The sequence below is a fragment of the Poecilia reticulata genome, chromosome 23 (assembly GCF_904066995.2).
Source record: "Poecilia reticulata chromosome 23, P_reticulata-male-v2, whole genome shotgun sequence".
Classification (NCBI taxonomy): domain Eukaryota; kingdom Metazoa; phylum Chordata; class Actinopteri; order Cyprinodontiformes; family Poeciliidae; genus Poecilia; species Poecilia reticulata.
The window spans coordinates 1,881,531-1,900,683 of record NC_088852.1 but is presented as its reverse complement, the minus strand read 5'-3'; the positions used below and the strand labels follow the sequence as shown (position 1 = coordinate 1,900,683).

Sequence of the window (19,153 nt, the reverse complement as noted above, 5' to 3'; positions counted from 1 at the left end):
TAGAGAGTCTGAATGTTGTCTGAAAGTCGTCTGTTCGTCGTTTAAAAATTGGGTTACTAGCTTCAATACCTTATTTAGCCAGTAGGGGGCTCCACGCCCGTCCAAACAGTATCCTCGCAATTCAAATAACGGATATAAGTCCGATTTTTCTCATCCCGGGAAGTTTCATTTGGACGTCGATCAAACGTAATCACCGGACGTTCGGCGGACGTTCAAGACAACGTTTAGCGGACGTGCTCCAAACATTCAATGCTAGCTGGGATAATAATGCTAAAGAAAAGCATTTGATGCTGTAGATCATCAGCTGACTTAATATGAATTACAACAACATTTTATTTCCCTTTGGGATCAATAAAGTATTTCTGAACTGAATTTAACAAAAACGATCTGGAGCTCAGCTTGGGTTGCTAGGTAACAGGCGGAACTCAACTTCGGTTGCTAGGTAACAGGCGGAACTCAACTTTGGTTGCTAGGTAACGGCCTGTTGATTTGTGACGTTACTATCGGGAGTTAAGTTGGAGCATTTTAATGGAGTAGAATATTCTTGGATATGTGGAGAACCAAAGATTTCAGCTTTGGGTCCTAAACACATAAATAATATGTGCCATGTGTCAAAGTTATTAACGTTTATGAGCTAATGATGCTACATTATAAAGGTCTGGTTATAGTTTGCAGCAGCTTGGCAAAAAAAAATTGGGTAATATTTAGTGAGAAGAAATTGTTAAAATATGTTAGTCATTATAAAGTGAAATATAATAGTTTTGTTTTTTTATGAAAAGGTTAAAATGACTGAAATAAATAAAATTGTCCTGCACTGCGGTTTTACCTGGGGGTACGAAGAGACCCCCCCGTAATTCTTCGTCAGAGATTTCGATCCGCTGGATGCCGGGGCCCATGTACCACCTCTCCGTTACCATGGAAACCAGAGGGCTGTTGCCCCTGAAGTCCTCATGTCCATTGTACAGGGAGACGGTGATCAGCATGGGGGTGGTGACGTCCTTCTTCCTCAGCCTGACCAGGGAGGAGCGGAGCAGAATCAGCTGCTGGTTAATTACAAAGTTACATTTATGTTTCCAAATAATGTCCGAGCATGTCCTGTAGACCACAGACCTGTTAAAGGAAGCATAATAGGTCATTTTTAATGTTTATCTGATTGAACCATGACAAAATTTCAATCGAGACGCTGAAAACAAATGACAGGTTGCCTCCAATATCGTACAAGAAGTCCTTTCTTTCTGCAAACGTGACGTCAGAAGACCAAAAACCAATTATCTTTCAGTTACTCCAGCAGAACTTGATTGGTTTTGATAAAACTCAGCTTAATTTAAACTTCCGGTAACGTTGGAGTTGAAAATGTCTTACCTGAGTCCGGTGCGGCTGCCTGGAACCGGACGCATGCTCCAAATCAAACCCATGGGCTCCATCCCAGAGTACGTTCCTCCAAAACTCAGATCCTCCGAAACTAAACTCAGACGGAAAACTGAATAAATCTGAAATCCAGACTGCATGGGCGTCTCAGACATCTTTTCTTTTAATGGGATGAAATCAGCTTAGAGCTTAAATAATTCCTAAAATATTTAGATGTACTTTAATATGTATAGCATAAAATTATTAGTTTGAGTGATTTAAAGCTTTTTTATATTAAAAATCCTTTTTTTATTGGTTGAAGGTCTGAGAAACAATGTTGAGCTTTAAATAATATATTATTCAGGATGGAATAAATCTTCATATTATGAGGTTCTACTTTGATTTTTGCAAAACAATAAATTACCTTATTGATATTTTTATTTACTGAGACATTTACATTTACCCCAAGCAGCAACTTATGCTTTTCCAGGAGATTTTACAAGGTGGTAAATATTTTAGTCCTTTTACTTCACATGCATTCACGTTTATTTCCAGTAAAATTAAAAATATTTGCATTCATTTTTATTAGGGTCTGCGTTTTTCACCCATTTTATAGCACAATAGAATAACTTCAGTTATTATAAAAATGCATCAAATATGACTTAAAGGAAATTTGACTTTGTAACTTAATGTCTTGAAATTGGGCCTCTGTCTCTTTAAAAACTGGAAACTGCAGCTTGGAGGGGGAGCAGCGCCCCGAAGGCGGAGCTAGGTCCATCCAGGCGTAGCATGAAGCAAAGCTAAAAAACAGTCGATTTTACAAAACCCTGCATAATATTTTCTGTTTAGCAAAGAGCCAACAGGTGCTGCAGGACATATTCGTCTCCTCAGGCTGATTCGACGGAGACCAGAACCGACCCGACACTCTGCCGCTGTGGTCGCTGAAGTAGTGTCCGTACGCCTCCCAGTCGTCCCCGTCCTCAGAGTGGTGCAGCGAGCGCAGCGTGAACGGCGACACCGGCGCCAGATTCTCCACCAGGACCTCGAACGCCTCGTCCACCAGCGCCCGCGAGGGCCGGACGGAGAGAATCGGAGGAGGAGAGCTCAGAGACATGGCCGCCGATCAGCTGTGGAGAGACACACGGTGCAGCGCCGCCGCCTTTATGTATCCGACTCAAAAGTCCAACATGTTTATTACCCTGAGATACAAGCGGCAATAAAACGACCAGTTTTCGCTCCAACAGTGATTTCACTGCATGTCCTTTAATAATCAGGTTCGTACTGAACACTTGGAAGTTACCAAGAGGCAATAAAAATTAACTGATGCAACATTTTTCCAGCTGTAAAAGTTTTATTTGATTATTTTAATGTGATATTTGGATTCTGTTTGATCTTCTTGAACTTTTAAAATGACCCCAGTTGAACTCGGAGCGCAGAGATAACCGGATGATGACAGGCCAGAAACCTTTGATCAATGCAACTTTTTTCACCTTTAAGACACTTTCACACCTTTGTCTTTGTGGCGTTTAAATAAAAATGATCCCAGCAACGTTTGAGAGGAACCAAAGTCCAAACCTGATTGCAGAAATCTGTGACAACTGACGGCATCAAAGTTCATCTGGATGCTTGTTAGAAACTGGTTTCCAGTTGGTTAGAAACGCAGAAAACAAACTTAATTCATCTCAGAATTAAACTCAGAAATTTTGAGATTAATCTCAGATTATCTAGGATCAACTTCCAAGTTTCTCAGAGTCAAAAATCTAAAATTGTCAACTTTACAAACTTGGAAATGTTTCTAGAATATTTGTAAGATCAATCTAAGAATTTCTGAGATGTTTTGGTAGAACATTGTTTCCAGTTGTTGGAAAAGCAGGAAAAAATCTCAGAAACTTTCTAGAAAAAACTTGAAAATGTCTGAGCTTGACAGGTAAAAATTTGCTAGAAAAATTTCTGAGATTTTTTTGAATGAACTTGGAAATTCAAAAATTTAAAAAGTTGAACATTTTCAACTTTTTAAACTTAGAAATTTTCATGTTTTTTTTTTATATCTGAGATTAATCTCTAAATTTTTGGCACTTTTCTATCGCAGTCTATGTTGCAGTTCTGCCTTTTGGCCGCTAGAGGGAGGCGGTTTAGCATAATTCTTCAGAGTGTTGAGGGTTTTTAAACTACATCTTTCAAACCTTTGTCATTTTTACAGTAAATGTTAAACTTCTCATATTAGATGAATCATCTTTACTGGGATTACAGCAGCATTGTGATCTCTGAATCACTTCAGTAATCCTGCTGCAAATAATCTGATGTTTAGTTTTTAATCACCGTCACATGCAGCTGCATTGTCCGTCATCTGAAGCCTTTACATCATCCGTCCCTCTTGTGTTTCTGATAATTCAGGTTGTTCGTGTGAATCTCTCTCAGCTCGCTCATGGAAAAGCTGCTGCAGTGATCAGTGACTCGCTGCACCTGCGTGCTTTTGTTTGGTCATTTTTAATAAAAAATCCTTCAGTCATGTGCATGTGGGAGATTTTGATCAAACCTTGCAACATAATCAGTCTTTCTATAAAGAAACGGAAAGCCTGCAGCTTTAAGATGAGTTTTCTCTTGACTCTCAGGTTAAATTCAGTATGTTTAATTGTTTTTAAACACTTATCTTCTTCGCACCAAGTCTGAAAGACACTGAGAAGGTGTAGACTTGTGAAAATATGACTTTATTCAATTAAATCTCTGTCCTTTCTGCCATGTAACCGTGGAAACTGAAGGCCAGTCTGTGTTTTACAAACATGGAAATCCATCAAAGATAAGGAACAATAAGAGAACCTGGATGAAAGAAGAGACAAGACGCCCTGCAGTTAGAGCGAAGGAGTCCAACCCCAGCTGGAGCTTTTTAAGCTCCGTTTAAACATAGAGGAAACATTTTGAACATCACAACTGATTTTAGAGAAATAACTAACTGGACTGATCTCCTCTTGGTGTTTTCACTTATTCTAGTGGATTGTGATCTTTCTGATGATGTCAAACTTATGGAAATATTTTTTAAAATGAACTAGATACGTCCATTTTAATGCTGGGACTCTGGTGAGAAAACAGACCTCAACGTTTTAGAACAACCGTCTCCAAACCTGATTATATTACTTTGAAAAGTGAGCTTTTGGCTCATCTAGTTAGAAATATATAGATTTTAATACGTTCTCAGTTTTTCAACTGATGATTCTCAAATATATTAAACCTTTAGATATTTCAAACCTGATAAACTCATCATGATATCTGTAGATATTCCACAAATGTCAAAAAAATACAACTTGCAATAGCTGGGCATTAAATAAGAACTGCAATTAAAATCACATGAGTAAGTTTCTTCACACATTAAGTCATTCAAAAACATTCTGCCAATCGATCTTATAAAGCATTTTCATTTTCGTAATTCCAATTTCCAATTTCATGACTGATAAAACGCAGCTAGTGACAAACAAACACGCTGGTTTTTGCACCTGTCTGTTGTTTTCAAAGTCTTTATTTTCTTCTTTTCACTGATGGTGAAGAGTCTGTTACTTATTAAAGGCAAAAATACTTACTTTTTAAAATTATTATCCAACTCAGTTCTCCATCTCCAAAAAAAAAAAAAAAAGATAGCTTTCAGATTTTCTAACCTGAACGTTTGAGGAAATTTCCTGTAATTGTTTGGCGAATTCAGCCGTTTTATTTTATGTCTGCTGCAGATTTCTGAGCTCCCTGAACTCACAACAGTGTTGATGTGGGGTCTAGTGCAAATACCTTAGTGCACTTATGACAACAAAACTTGAAATACTAACAAAACTAACTAATATGCAACTTTTCAGTAAGATACTGGAGCTTTTTAAGTCAATAATTCCTTATCAATTTTAAAAAGTACTAGTTTCACTGGCATACTTTTTTTATTTTTTTATTTTTTACCTGAAACAAGACATTTTTCCCATGTTACAAGTGAAATAATCTGTCAGTAAAGCTAGTAGTTTTTCATCAATATCTTGTGAAAGTTGACTTTTAAGTTAGTTTCCTATAATTTCAAGTGTATAGATATTTGAACTAGAAACTAGACCAAACATACTTGGTAAAGTTTTGTGTATTTGCAATGTTTTTCCAGCTGATGGAAAAATAGAATTAGACTCACCTGAAAACGTCCGTCGCGGTCACCTTTTTCCACCGAACTGGACCCAAACGAACCTCCAGATCTGTGTTGCTAAATGAAGATAAAAAGGTCGAAAGATGCCACGTTAAACATCGGACAGTCCTGGACTTTGGCCTTCATCCTTCAGCACAGAAAAACTCACAGTTCAACAAACCAGAGAACCACTGCAAGGTTTTGCTTTAATTTCTTTAAGAAAATCATCAACCAAAACCTATTTAAAGTGTAAAAGTCACGCCAAAATGGCAAACAAACCAACTGCATCATCACGTCACGGAGTTAAATTGCTTCTTCTTCTTTATTTTATTTGATTTTTTTACTTTTTTGCCTTTATATAAGCTTTATTTCATTACAGCCGAATTTACAGTAAAGTTTCTCTCATTCACATATGTTTTTCGTAGTTCTGTCGGACCGTTAAAACAGGCAGAAAGTTGGAGTGAAAAACGCTTCGTGTCAAGCGCGGTCACTTTAAAAATATTGCGAAAGGAAGCTAATGCTTCAAATTAAAAATTTTACTTTTACTAACGTAAAACGACCGTTGACAAAACCTAAGCTTGCTCATTTTAAATTTAGCCACTCTGTTGTCAATTCGGCTATACTTACATTTACGCCAGTCTATAAACAAAAGGGAAAAGTGGAGGAATAAACATGGTGGCACGTTAAATGCTGTGTTCGTTTCAAGTTCCTCGTAAAAATTAACATCGCATAGTTTTAAATTCAGGGAATATTTGAGGATATTTTGTCATGTTTGCTTACTTATTTTTAATTTTTATCTTCCACAAAACTGTTATACTTCTCAGCCATGTTTCCTGAGCAAAGCCGAGCCGAGCCGGCCCACGGAATATGCAAGCTAAGGCAGTTAGACCAGACATTTAATTTACGCACAGTGAAGAAATCAAAACTTTAAATTTGTTGGTACTTTTAATTTAAAATTCAACTACAAGGTTTGTGATTACCAAATTAAACAAAACTGATTAATAAAATGTATATACATTACAATAACTGGCAAACATTCAAGTGCAGATTTAATTTATCCATTTGAAAAATAAAAAAGCAGGAAAAAAGTAAAGTTATTGCCATGGGTTTACTGTTTTAAAAACATTGTTAATTAAATAAAACGGTGAATCTGACTGAGAAAAAGACAGCACCATTACCCAAAGACTGACAGTCACTGGGTCCAGTTTAAAAGGAGAAACGCTGTGAAAGGACGACATTTAAGAAGCTAAACATTCAGGCAGCTGAACATAAAAGTGTTTCTGCAGCAGGACAGATTGTACCAACACTCACACAATTTCCTCACTCTGGCAGACCTGCAACATCCGTTCTAAATATTTAGAAAGTTTTTTTGAATTTGAATTTTCTGCTAAAAATCTTACAAAACTCAAAACCTTTCCAAAAGGTCGTCATCCAACCAAACTGAAACTTCTGTTTTTACACATATGTTGCAACATAATCCAGTTAAGACTGAAAGCACGGGGTTCTGCTTGTGGAGGAAACTGGAGTAAAAAGCTGTTTACCGGATCCTTAAACTTTATGCATAAAGCTTGACTAATAGGACAAATTAGGCTAAACAGAAGCTTTGGTAAGATTAAAATCAACATTCTTGGTTGTAATTGATCAGAATCTGGGTTCTGGACTGTCTGATGCAGAACATATTCCCATTTTACAGATCTGTGTCTTGATCTACATTTTTCCGCTATGAAAACATGAAAAAAATGCAATAAATGATGAAAGCAGCGTTTATCATATACCAGTGAAATTACTACGATATAGTATCATCTTCCTAATGCAGGTAAAAATTAATCTTAAAACATATTGCGTTAAGAAAAATGCATCTCTGAACCTGTAATACTGCATAATGTTGGGTCTTCAATGAGTAATTTTAAAAAGACCAAATAAATAAATTAAAAAACAACAATGAAGAAACTAAATGACTTCAAACAAACGAGGAGAAGCTGTGATCCAGCTTCAGTTCGCTGTTGACATTAAAGACACGAGAAGCGGTTCTGTTCGAACAAGATACCCGTCTGCCTGTTCTGTTCTCCTTCTGATAACAACATGGCTGCCCACTTAGCCGTGACTGGCATCAAAAAGGACAATTAATATTTTAGCCTCCCACATTTAAAGCTGTGCACCAATTACACTTAGCTGGTCAAAAAAACAAACGCAGGGAGAAATGTGGACCATAGGAAGTGACGGGATCCCAACAATACTTTACTGCAGCGCAGCTGGCTGCTACAGGAAGTTGGAAAAGCTTCAGTTTAATATTTTAATGACCACATGCCGGCTCACTGACAGCGGCTGGATGTAAATTAGGCTGGGATGTGGATGTGTAGACAGATAGAGGCTACTTAAAGGCAGCGTACAGGACGGGTCTCCACCCTGACCACTTTCATCACATCAACTGCTCCTTTTTAAGAGCCGGCTGCCTTGCTCTGCTGCATCCATCTCCACTTCCTGTCTTAAACAATGCACTTCCTTTCTCTTATTTCCTGACCTCAGCTAAGCTGGGGCCGCGTTGACAGAGTGATTGATATTAAACTGAAATTCCTTAAAAACCAGACGGGAAACTAAAACATTCCCACAGCAGGTTCAACCTTTTACTAACAGATTGCTTCATTTATAAACATATAAATGGGAAGGAGTTCATAAAGTCACACAGTCAAAACGTAGCAGCCATATTTAGGGCTTTTCAGTGGGAAAAATGGGGGTTAATTTGTCAGTTAGCAAGTTAATTATTTTGGTAATTATCATTTATTTATTATTATTTAGCTCATAGCTAACTAAATACTTAGCTACCTGATAGCTGAACATTTAGCTATCTCTGAGCTAAGTATTTAATTTAGAGCTAAATAGTTAGCTTGCTCACTAAATATTTATGGATCAAATTCTGATCAAATTCTCAGGATTGACATCGTTACAGTTTGTTTTCAAGCTAACATGCATGTTCTTTGGACAAATTGATGAATGGTGGGTACAGAAGTGTTGGTGCTATCAGATGCTAGCTAGTTAGCAATAGAAGAAGATGAAGAGCCAATGTAGCTTCATTCGAGGACAACTAAGTTCCTAAATGACACACAGCATAAAGTTTGAGTTTGCAAAGCACTTCATATGAACACTAACAGAACAGTTACCTTCACATTGGATTTGGTTTTGTTGAGAAAAATTATTATTTTGAGTGTTTAACACAGTTTAAACCTTTTAGAACCAATTTCTTAAGTTTGAACAGGTTTCTGTTAGTGATTTGAAACAAATACTATTGCTGGGTAAGTATTGAAATAGATCTGCAGGAGAGCCTCGGCTCAGACCCCTGGGGTCTTATCATTAAAGACAGGAGGTCATAAATTAACATATGCAGGAAGGTGGAGGACAGTATCACTTGAATTACTCTGAGAAAGGGAACTTTGGTCGGTTCACGTAACCAGGATGAGAAGTCTTCCAAACTAACATCTGACATGGTGCAAAAACTGAATATAACATAAAATGTTTTAAATCACTAACATTTAATTTGTAAGACATTTTTCTTAGTTATTAATAACATGTTTTGACTGAAAATTCTATTATCTTGTTTTAGAATTAATTTAGTTAATGATGAATGTATTTGAAATTGTATTATTTCTGACTATATTAGAATCACATGAAAATGATTTGTTTAGTATTAGAAAATACTTAGGTTTATGGTGAATGAATGTCTTAATTCTTATTTGTTTCTAATTCCTAATTAGAAACAGGAATTGTACTTCATTATTTTCTGTTTATTATCTATTGCTTTTGGTTTGATATCAGAACTAAACTTTGGAGATGCTGAGTGCAGAATAACAAATTGGGTTTTTGGAGAACTTTTCATTGAATTAAAATACAGAATTAAAGGTTTGTTCCTGGCAGAGCAGAAGAGAAACCAGAATTTCACAGCTACCTGTGAGGTTCCTGCATCTGTTTCTCTTTGCCCAGATGGCTGTAGAGCCACAGGAGGCCGGATACTGTTAAGAAAATAAATTTAAAATAAGTTAGTTTTAGAATTTATCATGACTTGATTGAAATACCATAATTATAGTTTTAAAATTTATAACATATTCTGACCTATTGATATATTTTACTGTAGTTAAAGCAGATTGTTTGCCAAGATCTTCTGATCTGCTCTTTGTCTGTCGGGAAACAATCAGTAGGAAGTTCTAGCTTTTCACACTGATCTGTGAAAGCCATAAACCACCATGAATTCGGAGAGTCTGCTTCTACCTTATTTAACAAAAGGTGTTTGATCTTGCGACCAAACTGCGGGACTTTTTCTAAAATTTAACAGGGCCAGAGATGCCTTCCAATTGGTCAAGTAGAGATACGCCTTATTTGAATACATTAAAGAGGAAAACACACCTACAGGGTATAAAAGTTTGTGCACAAGGGAAACATTTTAGAAAAAAGCTGATTTATTTTACTTCTGCACCAGCTCTTTCTCCAAGGACGTCCTTGATATTTCTTTGTCTTCTTGTCTCAGGTAACAATGTTTGTATCTGTCTTTCTTTAGTTTCCTGTACTATCTTATATTTACTTCTGATTGGATTAAATCCTGTAATTCTGTGACGTCAACACGCATTGTTGTGTTTTTGTTCCCGCACGTGGCCACGCGAGAAAACCCGGGATCAAAAGGAAGTATCAGAGCCAGAGTTTTGCTAAATTTACCAGTAATATAAAAACCATCCTTAACAGTTTCTGGGTTTTCTACCTGCAAATTAGTATTTTTTTCCAAATCTGTTTTGACAGCTGTTGCATATCTGGATGACAGCTTTCAGTAATTTTCCCAGCAGAGGGATGTGTTTTTGTTCAGGAGCAGGGCAGTTAAAAAGCCCAGCAGGAAGTGGGCTGTTTAATCACTTTAGGTGCTTCCAAACTAATTAAGTTATCGCAGACAGGAAATTATTGTTCCTTTCATCATAACCTCTGAGGGGAACACTTTGAGCTTCTGACTTTCTTCAGAGGTTGAATCTGGAAGCAGCAGCTCTCAGTCTGCCTCCCCCGGCTTCTGCTTTTCTTATTTTTTTGTTTGAACATCCACGGTTTGGTGCTTTTATTTCATTTGCAGAAGGACTCTTCATTGACTAAACCTGGTAAATTAGTGAATTTAGATGTTATAAAAGTTTCTTCACCAGTTTTTTAAACTCTACTGTCAAACTAGCATGCATGTTGTTTGGACAAGTTGATGAACTTGGAGAGAATCTGCAAATTCCACAAAGAAAGATCTGCAAATTTCAGACTGTCTTGGTTTTCTAACAGATGATGTTCTACTGGCATCTCCAACCAAAGACCCTTTCCCAGTAAACGAGCTCAATTAAGAGTGAAGGAACCAGGACAGGAACCACAGCTCTGACCTCCTCTTTGCCTCAACTGGAGGAGTTCAAGTATCTTGATGTCTTTGTTCCTAAACGACAGCAGAAGGATGGATAGATCACTTTCATCTGCTTGGAGATCTGGATTTGCTGATCCAGATGTGTTCAAACTCTCAAGAGATACAATCAGCTGAAATGAGCGTCATCTGAAGGGTGGTTGAGCATCTGGTCAGGACACGTTCAGGATGTTTTCCAGAAGAGACGGTACACTTACCAGCCAAGGCTACAGGCGCACCAGGCCAGAATCGGCTTTAAGACCAAGCCCAGGTCTGCAACGTTCTTCAAAGACTGGATTCATGAGTTGCTGGACATCTCATGATGTGACTCTCGTGGCTCCAGGTGATCCTGTAGAACGATGTTGCCCTGTTGGGTTGAGATCTGGTGACAGTGGAGGCCGTTGGCGTTGAAGAAACCAGTGTGGTGGCTGGAGCTTTGCGACATAGACATGGTGTCAAGAAAATATCCTCCAACACTACAAACTGAAGTCACTCATGAACATTCAGATGTCAGATGGGAAATCTCACAAAACTACTCAAGACCAATCATGAGTTCAGAGCAAACAAACATGGCCGACTGGAAAGAAGCAACGGTGATGGATTGTTTTCTATGTTTAACAGAGCAAAACGATACGAAGACGTCGCCAACGTCCACTGGACTTCCTGGTGCTCAATGGCAGATGTCTTCTGTATTTAGATTTCACCTCACTTTCTGACTCCTCATATTCAAAAGGCTGCATTCTTGTTTGTACTCTAGTGAACACATTACATGTTGCAACATCGTGCCAAGACAATCCAACATGTTGAATAGCCCAACTTTGGGATCGGAGTGTTCCTAATGTCCTTCCAAGCAGACCAAATCACTCCTAGCATAGCACAACCTGCAGGAATATTGCTTAAGCTTAACTTTAGGTCAGGGTGTTCTTAACATTGTCAGAAGGGCAAAATCGGGGCCAAAATCAGCCCTGACCATTTCCTGTCCATGGTGTCCTCTCTCCGGATATCTAAAGTGAACAGAAGCATACAAGGATATTTCACTGTTTGAGCATCTAAAGCAGGAATAATAAAAAAACCTCAAAAACTAAGACATGAAATTACATAAAACTTTCATTTTTTTATTACATGTGCTCTACAACATGCAGACAGACGACAGCTTGGTACAAAATGCAACACCTGAGGGAACCCGGTACCATCCCAACACAACGCACAAAATCCAAACGTCACAAAACACAAATATTTACATCACTTACCGCATTAAACAAACTGCACATCAATTTATAACCCACCACAGTTTAAACTATTTTTATGTCAATTTATGGAGTAAACAATTTAAACATGCATCTGCAGCGCCCCCTGTTGGAGGAGCTCATAAGTAAACAAGATATTTACAGGAGAAAAAATTTACAAACAATAACAGTTTCAGCTTAAACATCATGGTGTGCAAAGTTATTCCAAAGTTAAGGAGGATGAGTGGGATGTGGGAAGAATGAGTGGGATGAAAACTGGTCAGGATGGGAGGATGAGTGGGATGAAAACTAGTCAGGATGGGAATGAGGAGGATAAGTGGGATGAAAACTGGTCAGGATGGGAATGAGGAGGATAAGTGGGATGAAAACTGGTCAGGATGGGAATGAGGAGGATAAGTGGGATGAAAACTGGTCAGGATGGGAATGAGGAGGATGAGTGGGATGTGGGAAGAATGAGGAGGATGAGTGGGATGAAAACTGGTCAGGATGGGAATGAGGAGGATGAGTGGGATGAAAACTGGTCAGGATGGGAATGAGGAGGATAAGTGGGATGAAAACTGGTCAGGATGGGAATGAGGAGGATAAGTGGGATGAAAACTGGTCAGGATGGGAATGAGGAGGATGAGTGGGATGTGGGAAGAATGAGGAGGATGAGTGGGATGAAAACTAGTCAGGATGGGAATGAGGAGGATAAGTGGGATGAAATCTGGTCAGGATGGGAATGAGGAGGATGAGTGGGATGAAAACTGGTCAGGATGGGAATGAGGAGGATGAGTGGGATGTGGGAAGAATGAGGAGGATGAAAACTGGTCAGGATGGGAATGAGGAGGATGAGTGGGATGAAAACTGGTCAGGATGGGAATGAGGAGGATGAGTGGGATGAAAACTGGTCAGGATGGGAGTGAGGAGGATGAGTGGGATGAAAACTGGTCAGGATGGGAATGAGGAGGATGAGTGGGATGAAAACTGGTCAGGATGGGAATGAGGAGGATGAGTGGGATGTGGGAAGAATGAGGAGGATGAAAACTGGTCAGGATGGGAATGAGGAGGATGAGTGGGATGAAAACTGGTCAGGATGGGAATGAGGAGGATGAGTGGGATGTGGGAAGAATGAGGAGGATGAAAACTGGTCAGGATGGGAATGAGGAGGATGAGTGGGATGACTGGATAAAAAAGCACAGGGATGAGAAATGGCTAAAGGGGCGATTAGGAGTTTTAAAAAGCTTTAAGGTGACGAGTTGAATGGAAAGGGTGAGAAAGATAAATGAGGAGAATGAGTGGGTTAAATGGTGGGGCTAATAACTTATGAGGATGATAAGTGGGATGAAGTGGGTTGATGGAAGAGAAGCGAGAAGAATAAATGCAGCAAAGGGTGAATTTGAAACCAGTATGAGGGGATGAGTGGGATAAAAAGAGCTACAATGAAGATTGACATGGATGAGTTAGTTAAACTGGGGCTTTAAAACAATACAGAAAGATTATTGGGATGAAAATGAGTGGGTAGGAGAAATCTGGAGAATGAGTGGGATGAAGTGACGTTTCAGTGATTTTAGTGAGGAAGATGAGTGGGATGAGGTAAATAAATGACCCAAACCTCAACCAGTAACGGAGTTTGACTTGGTAAAGAGAACTTCCATTAATATAAACTAAATTACATCCATTAGGTTTTATAAACTCTGGCTTTGAATCAGTTTCCATTCAGGAAATCAAGTTAAATCAAGTTCAACTGCAGCCACATTTCAAAGGTTTCAATGGTTTCCATGAAGGAGAATCAGTGATTTTCCTCTTGGGAAAATTTTTATGTAATCATCTAATTAGCTTTAATGTTAATAAAAAACCTGTATATTCTCAGTATTTATGTAAGAAATGTAAACATGCCGAGAATATAATACATTTGCAAAGCTGACGTTCCAGATCTGGTTCCTGTATTTAAACGTCCCATGAAGGTCATTAGATTCCAGCTGTCAGGAAATCAATGTCCCTGTTTCAGGCCTGAACAACAATCACTGTTTTCTACTGAACTAAGCGAGTGACACAACAAACCTACAGCTTACTGGATTATTTTCTAGAAAATACAAACCGAAAGCAAGTCCTCTGGAGACAACATCCTGCCTACGAAGGAAAACACATGAGTGGGAACTGGAAACATGATAATGTTGTTCAGTTTTTATTGTTTTTAGCTGCTTTTTGGCTCACAACACATTTTAGATCCTCGGGTCTAACCCAAAACCAGAATTTACTCAGCTACGTAGAACAGCCATGAATAACATCTAAATTGTGTTTGGAGTTTTAGGATTGCAGCAGATGGTAATCCAGATTATTCTCAGTATTTTTTCATTAATCCAAATTTATTGGATGTTTATTTAAGCTTAGAAGAATTTACAACCAAAAAAAATAAAGGTAAATAAACAAACTTTTTACCACATTTTAGATTTTCTTTTATCCTAGTTGTCCTTAAAGCCAAAACAATTATGGCTTCCAGGTGACCTTTATTTAATAACTGCTTAGCACCAGCTTGTATTGGTAAACCATCCGTTTGGCGCCATATTCCTTTATTTTACATCTGAAATATGTTAAAGAGGCAGCATGATGCGTTTTCCACTTTATAGCATGATTAATTAATTAATTGATTGATTGACTGATTAACTATGTTACAGTCAGCTGTTATAAAAATGTTCTATATATCAAACATGACTTGGAAGAAGTTTTACAATGTAATTTAAAATTGGGCCTCTGTCTCTTTAAGAAGCTCCGCCCTCAGGAAGACATCCCAACATGGCTCCTCTATTAACCCTTTACCAGCGTTGCTCTGAGAATAACTCCATGACGAGCTCTGCAGCTCCACCAGGTGTTTGCTAATTGCTGCTGGCTAGTCTGAAGGAGCTGAGTGGGGGAGGAGCTGCGCCTCGAAGGCGGGGCTAAGCCCAGCCAGGCGTTTTAACAGTTGAATGGTTGCCATGGCGATTAAATGATGTCTCAAACACGCATGAAAGAATCAAAGCAACTCTCCAGGTTTGTTTTTCACGAGGGAAAAACATTAAAACATGACGGAAAGTTAGAAAAAGTCGTTTTTACATGATACTGCCCCTTTAACAAAGCCGCCATGAAAAGTGCTGCTGAACCCACAACGGGAAGTGAACGTTCCCCGTTTGGACCGAACCGAGCTCTCCTTTAGCTCCCTGGGCTGATGCCAGCCGGTCGGGCGGGTCTGCAGTCAGGACGGCGGCGTGGCCGGCGGACAGTTTTTGAAGGTGAAGTTGAGGTCGGACGGCCGCGGCGCCTGCAGGCGGGACAGCAGCGTGGTGCGCCGGATGCTGCTGTCCGAGTTCTGCTGCCGCAGCCGGTCCCGCAGCCGGCGGCAGCAGGGCAGCAGGCCCAGGAAGTCCGACAGCAGGTGGCCGCTGAAGATCATGTAGATCCAGGGGTTGCAGCAGCTGTTGAGGCTGGCCAGCAGGGCGGACAGCGTCACCGCCGGGTTCTCCGAGTCTGCAGGGCGGAAAAAATTACGTTTTTTAAAAAATCACCAGGTTGAGTTTCAACAGCGTTTCACCTGGATGATTAACAGCTTGAATCATTTCTGGAGTCTGAACCCACCGACATAAACGTCTCAGCAAGGGAGTTAGCTATTGGCTGCCTTTCAAAGTCACTGGATGATGTCATAATCTAATTTGCATATTTGGTGATCCGAGGTCATTACGACGGTGTATGGGGGTCAAAGTACACGAATAAAATAAAATTACAAGAATAAAGTTGTGATATTTTGAAAATAAAGTTGTAACAACTTTATTCTTCTAGTATTTTGACTTTATTCTCATCTTTACGACTTTTTTCTCATACGACTTTTTTCTGAATTTAATTTCGTGTTATTGCGACTTTTTTCTCGTACGACTTTAAGAGACTACAAGTCTTTTGTCGGACAAATTAATTCTTGTATTATTTCAGCTTTTTTGTCGTACAGCTTTATTCTGGTAATGTTATGACATTATTGTTGTACGACTTTATTTTGATAATTTTGCTTTATTCTAGGATAATAACGACTTTCTTCCGGTATTATTTTGACTTTATTCTTATTCAGCTTTACTCTTGCAATATGATTTTATTCTGACTTTTCCCCTGTAATATTATAACTTTGTGCGATATATCGGTATCGGCCGATGTTATTATTGGTCCGTTTATCATCACGATACAGATTTTCAGCTGTTAAAGTGACATTTGTTACCATTTGCTGATTCAAACGATGAAATGTGAAAAGTTTTCCTCAACATTTTAACACTTTTTCCTCATGATTTCACCTTCTGATGTTTTAACATAAATGGTTAATATTTTTAATTTTCATGAAAACACTTTTGTCTCTACAGTTTTTTTAGTGCCGTAAAATATTTTAGTTGTTCATTCTTTATGTTTTTCATTAAAAATATAATTTCTTGTTGATTTTAAAGGAAAAAGAAACTTTAACTAATTTGTGTAAATATTAAAAACTACATTTTAAAAAATGACAAATTGCATTTTTAGGTAACAGAAGACAAATATATGAATTGTATTTAATTACTACAGCAAATATAAATTAAAGTGAATTATTGTGGATACAGGATAATTAATTAGCACTAAAGACGTTTTGGTCATTTAGAGATTTAACTTATAATTTAATTTTAAAAGTTTAGAACGAGACAAACAGTTTGGATGAGAATATAGTACTAAAACTTATAATAATAATTTTATTCATCTTTTCTAAACACTCAGGAATCACAATATAAAACATTAATCACAGATTAAAAGCTTTTAGGAAGAAGAAAATTAACAGTTTGCTGATTCATTTTCGTAAATATTCCGTTTAGCAAACTTTAACTAAAATCTAATATTATTATTATTATTATTATTATATAGAAGCAGAAAGTCAGACCAACGGTGTCAGGAGGTCTTATAAAAAACTCAAACAAAACATAAAACATGACATTGTGGAAAGGAAAATAAACATTTTCTTGATTTATTTTCATAAACATTTCCGTTTTACAGACTAAAGCGCGGATCTGAGCCTCGTTAGAAAAGCGCTACACAAATAAAATCTATAATTATTTAGCAGCAGGAAGTGAGATCTGCGGTGCCAGGAGGAAATCTTGTAAAAACACTCTTAACTTCCAGGAATGGAGCTAAATTACAAACAGAGAACTTCAATAAATCAAATAAAACATAAAACAGGAAGTTAAAAGCTGTTATGAAAAGAAAAATTAACAGTTTGTTCGTTTATTTTCATTTAAAAATCAGTTTTTGCAGAGAAAAAGCGCAGATCTGCGTCTTTTACGCGTCGTTAGAAAAGCGCTACCGGAATAAAAACTCTAATTTTGTTCTAATTTGGGAGCAGAAAGTGAGACCCACCGTGCCAGGAGAAGGTTTCGTCCCACACGGACCACATCTGAACGGTGAAGAACGGAGCCCAGCACACCACGTAAGCCACCACGATCACGAAAGTCATCTTGACGGTGCGTAATTTGGCGCGGGAGATGGTGGAGACGCTGCTGACGGAGTTCCTGCCCAGGATCCCGGACCTGCCGCCCGCCGCCGAAGCGTCCGCCGCGCCCTTCCTGCGCGTTTTGCCCTTCAGGTTCCTCCAGATCGTCCTGCAGATGAAGCCGTAGCAGAACACCAGCACGGCCACCGGAACCAGGAAGATCCCCGCCGTGATCCAGGTGATGTAGGCGCGCAGCCCCCACGGCTCCACGAAGTGACCCCAGCAGTCGTAGACGGCCGAACCGGGCCGGACCTCGCTGAGGGAGAAGATGAAGTACTGCGGGGAGCTGAGCAGCAGGCTGCACGCCCAGCTGCAGCTGATCATGATGTACGCGCGCTGCGTGGGCTGCTGCAGGCTGCGCAGCGGGTGGCAGATGGCCACGTAGCGGTCCACGGTCATCATCACCATCATGTAGGTGGAGGCGAACATGCCCAGAACCTGCAGGTGCTTCACGATGCGGCACAGGAAGTCCGGGCCGTAGAAGCGGAAGGTGACCTCCCAGCAGAGCTGCGGCAGCACCTGGAAGAAGGCGACCACCAGGTCGGCCAGGCTCAGGTGCTTCATGAACAGGTGCATGCGCGACAGCTTTCTGCGGCTGCGCAGCATGGCCAGCAGGACGCTCAGGTTCCCCGCCACCGCCGCCACGAACGCCAGGCTGAGCACCGTGATCTCCAGCTTGGCCACCTCCTCGTTGCGCCCGAACGGGTCGGAGTGGTTCGCGGTCCCGCTCAGGTTCCGCTGCGTGGCGTTGAAGGAGCGCATGGTGGCGCTCCGGAGAGACGGAGGCGGAGAAGGGACAAACAGCAGGAGATGTTGCGTCTGGGCGCAGCTGATGCGGGTCTGCCTCTTTTAGAGCTTCCTGTGGAAACCCCACGCACGCAGGGGCGGTCCTAGCCCGTTTGGTGCCCGGGGTCAACGCGCTCAGGTTGCCAGATCTGACGGTCTCCAGCCCAAAACAACGTAAAACCCGCAAAACCAGCGCAGATCTCAGCATCTAATGACAGTTAAGGATTTAATCAGAGTTCTGTCGGAGCTAGTTAACTTTATTTGAGTCATTTTGGAAAAAAATGTATTTTTCTGAAACGCATTTTTACTTCGCTGTACTTTTGAGTAATTTTATTTTGAAGTATTCTCACTTGGGTAAAATTTGTGGATTTTCTCCCCACTGAATGAAAAACAAACATGTTTTAACCAGAAATTCACCAGACAGACAGACACGCCTGCAGTTTCTGTTCATCAGTTTTTTATTGAAAAAAACTGATTAGGAAAAACATCTTTTACCTGCCTGATACTTTTTGATAATTATCCAAATTATTGTAATTTTGGTAATTAAAATACCAAAATTTCCATCTGATTATGTAGAAACAGTTTTTTTCCAAGTGATTTTTTTGTAATTTATTTTGTCCTTTAAATAACATAAACGTTGTATTTATATATTTCTGCCAAAAGCCATTTGTTCTTTTTTGTTGAGTCTGTAGGCTCCAGTTAATGATTAATTGATTACTAAATTAGTT

At 39.3% G+C, this 19,153-nt stretch overlaps 2 protein-coding genes across 5 annotated transcripts in view; both read right to left on the bottom strand.

Moving 5' to 3' along the window:
• Nucleotides 1–19,153, bottom strand: part of LOC103459081 (acyl-coenzyme A thioesterase 1-like) — a 60,814-nt gene that overhangs the window by 7,044 nt on the left and 34,617 nt on the right. For 2 of the 4 annotated variants that reach the window (XM_081603866.1, XM_008400312.3), the window contains exons 6-10: nucleotides 11,105–11,320; nucleotides 5,495–5,563; nucleotides 2,266–2,474; nucleotides 1,363–1,462; nucleotides 827–1,011 (exon numbers count right to left, since the gene is read on the bottom strand). In XM_081603866.1, coding sequence (XP_081459992.1) covers nucleotides 827–1,011; nucleotides 1,363–1,462; nucleotides 2,266–2,461 — 481 coding nt within the window. In that variant the 5' untranslated portion in view covers nucleotides 2,462–2,474; nucleotides 5,495–5,563; nucleotides 11,105–11,320. Of the gene's footprint in view, nucleotides 1–826; nucleotides 1,012–1,362; nucleotides 1,463–2,265; nucleotides 2,475–5,494; nucleotides 5,564–5,654; nucleotides 5,780–6,112; nucleotides 6,192–11,104; nucleotides 11,321–19,153 lie in introns of those variants that run through there. The other 2 variants (XM_081603867.1, XM_008400313.3) reach the window with 2 other exon arrangements.
• LOC103459088 (arg8-vasotocin receptor-like) lies at nucleotides 11,976–18,682 on the bottom strand. The gene is made up of 2 exons (XM_008400322.3): nucleotides 17,507–18,682; nucleotides 11,976–15,619 (listed from the first exon to the last, which is right to left on the bottom strand). The coding sequence occupies exons 1-2, from the start codon at nucleotides 18,399–18,401 to the stop codon at nucleotides 15,348–15,350; spliced, it is 1,167 nt and encodes a 388-aa protein (XP_008398544.1). The 5' UTR covers nucleotides 18,402–18,682; the 3' UTR covers nucleotides 11,976–15,347.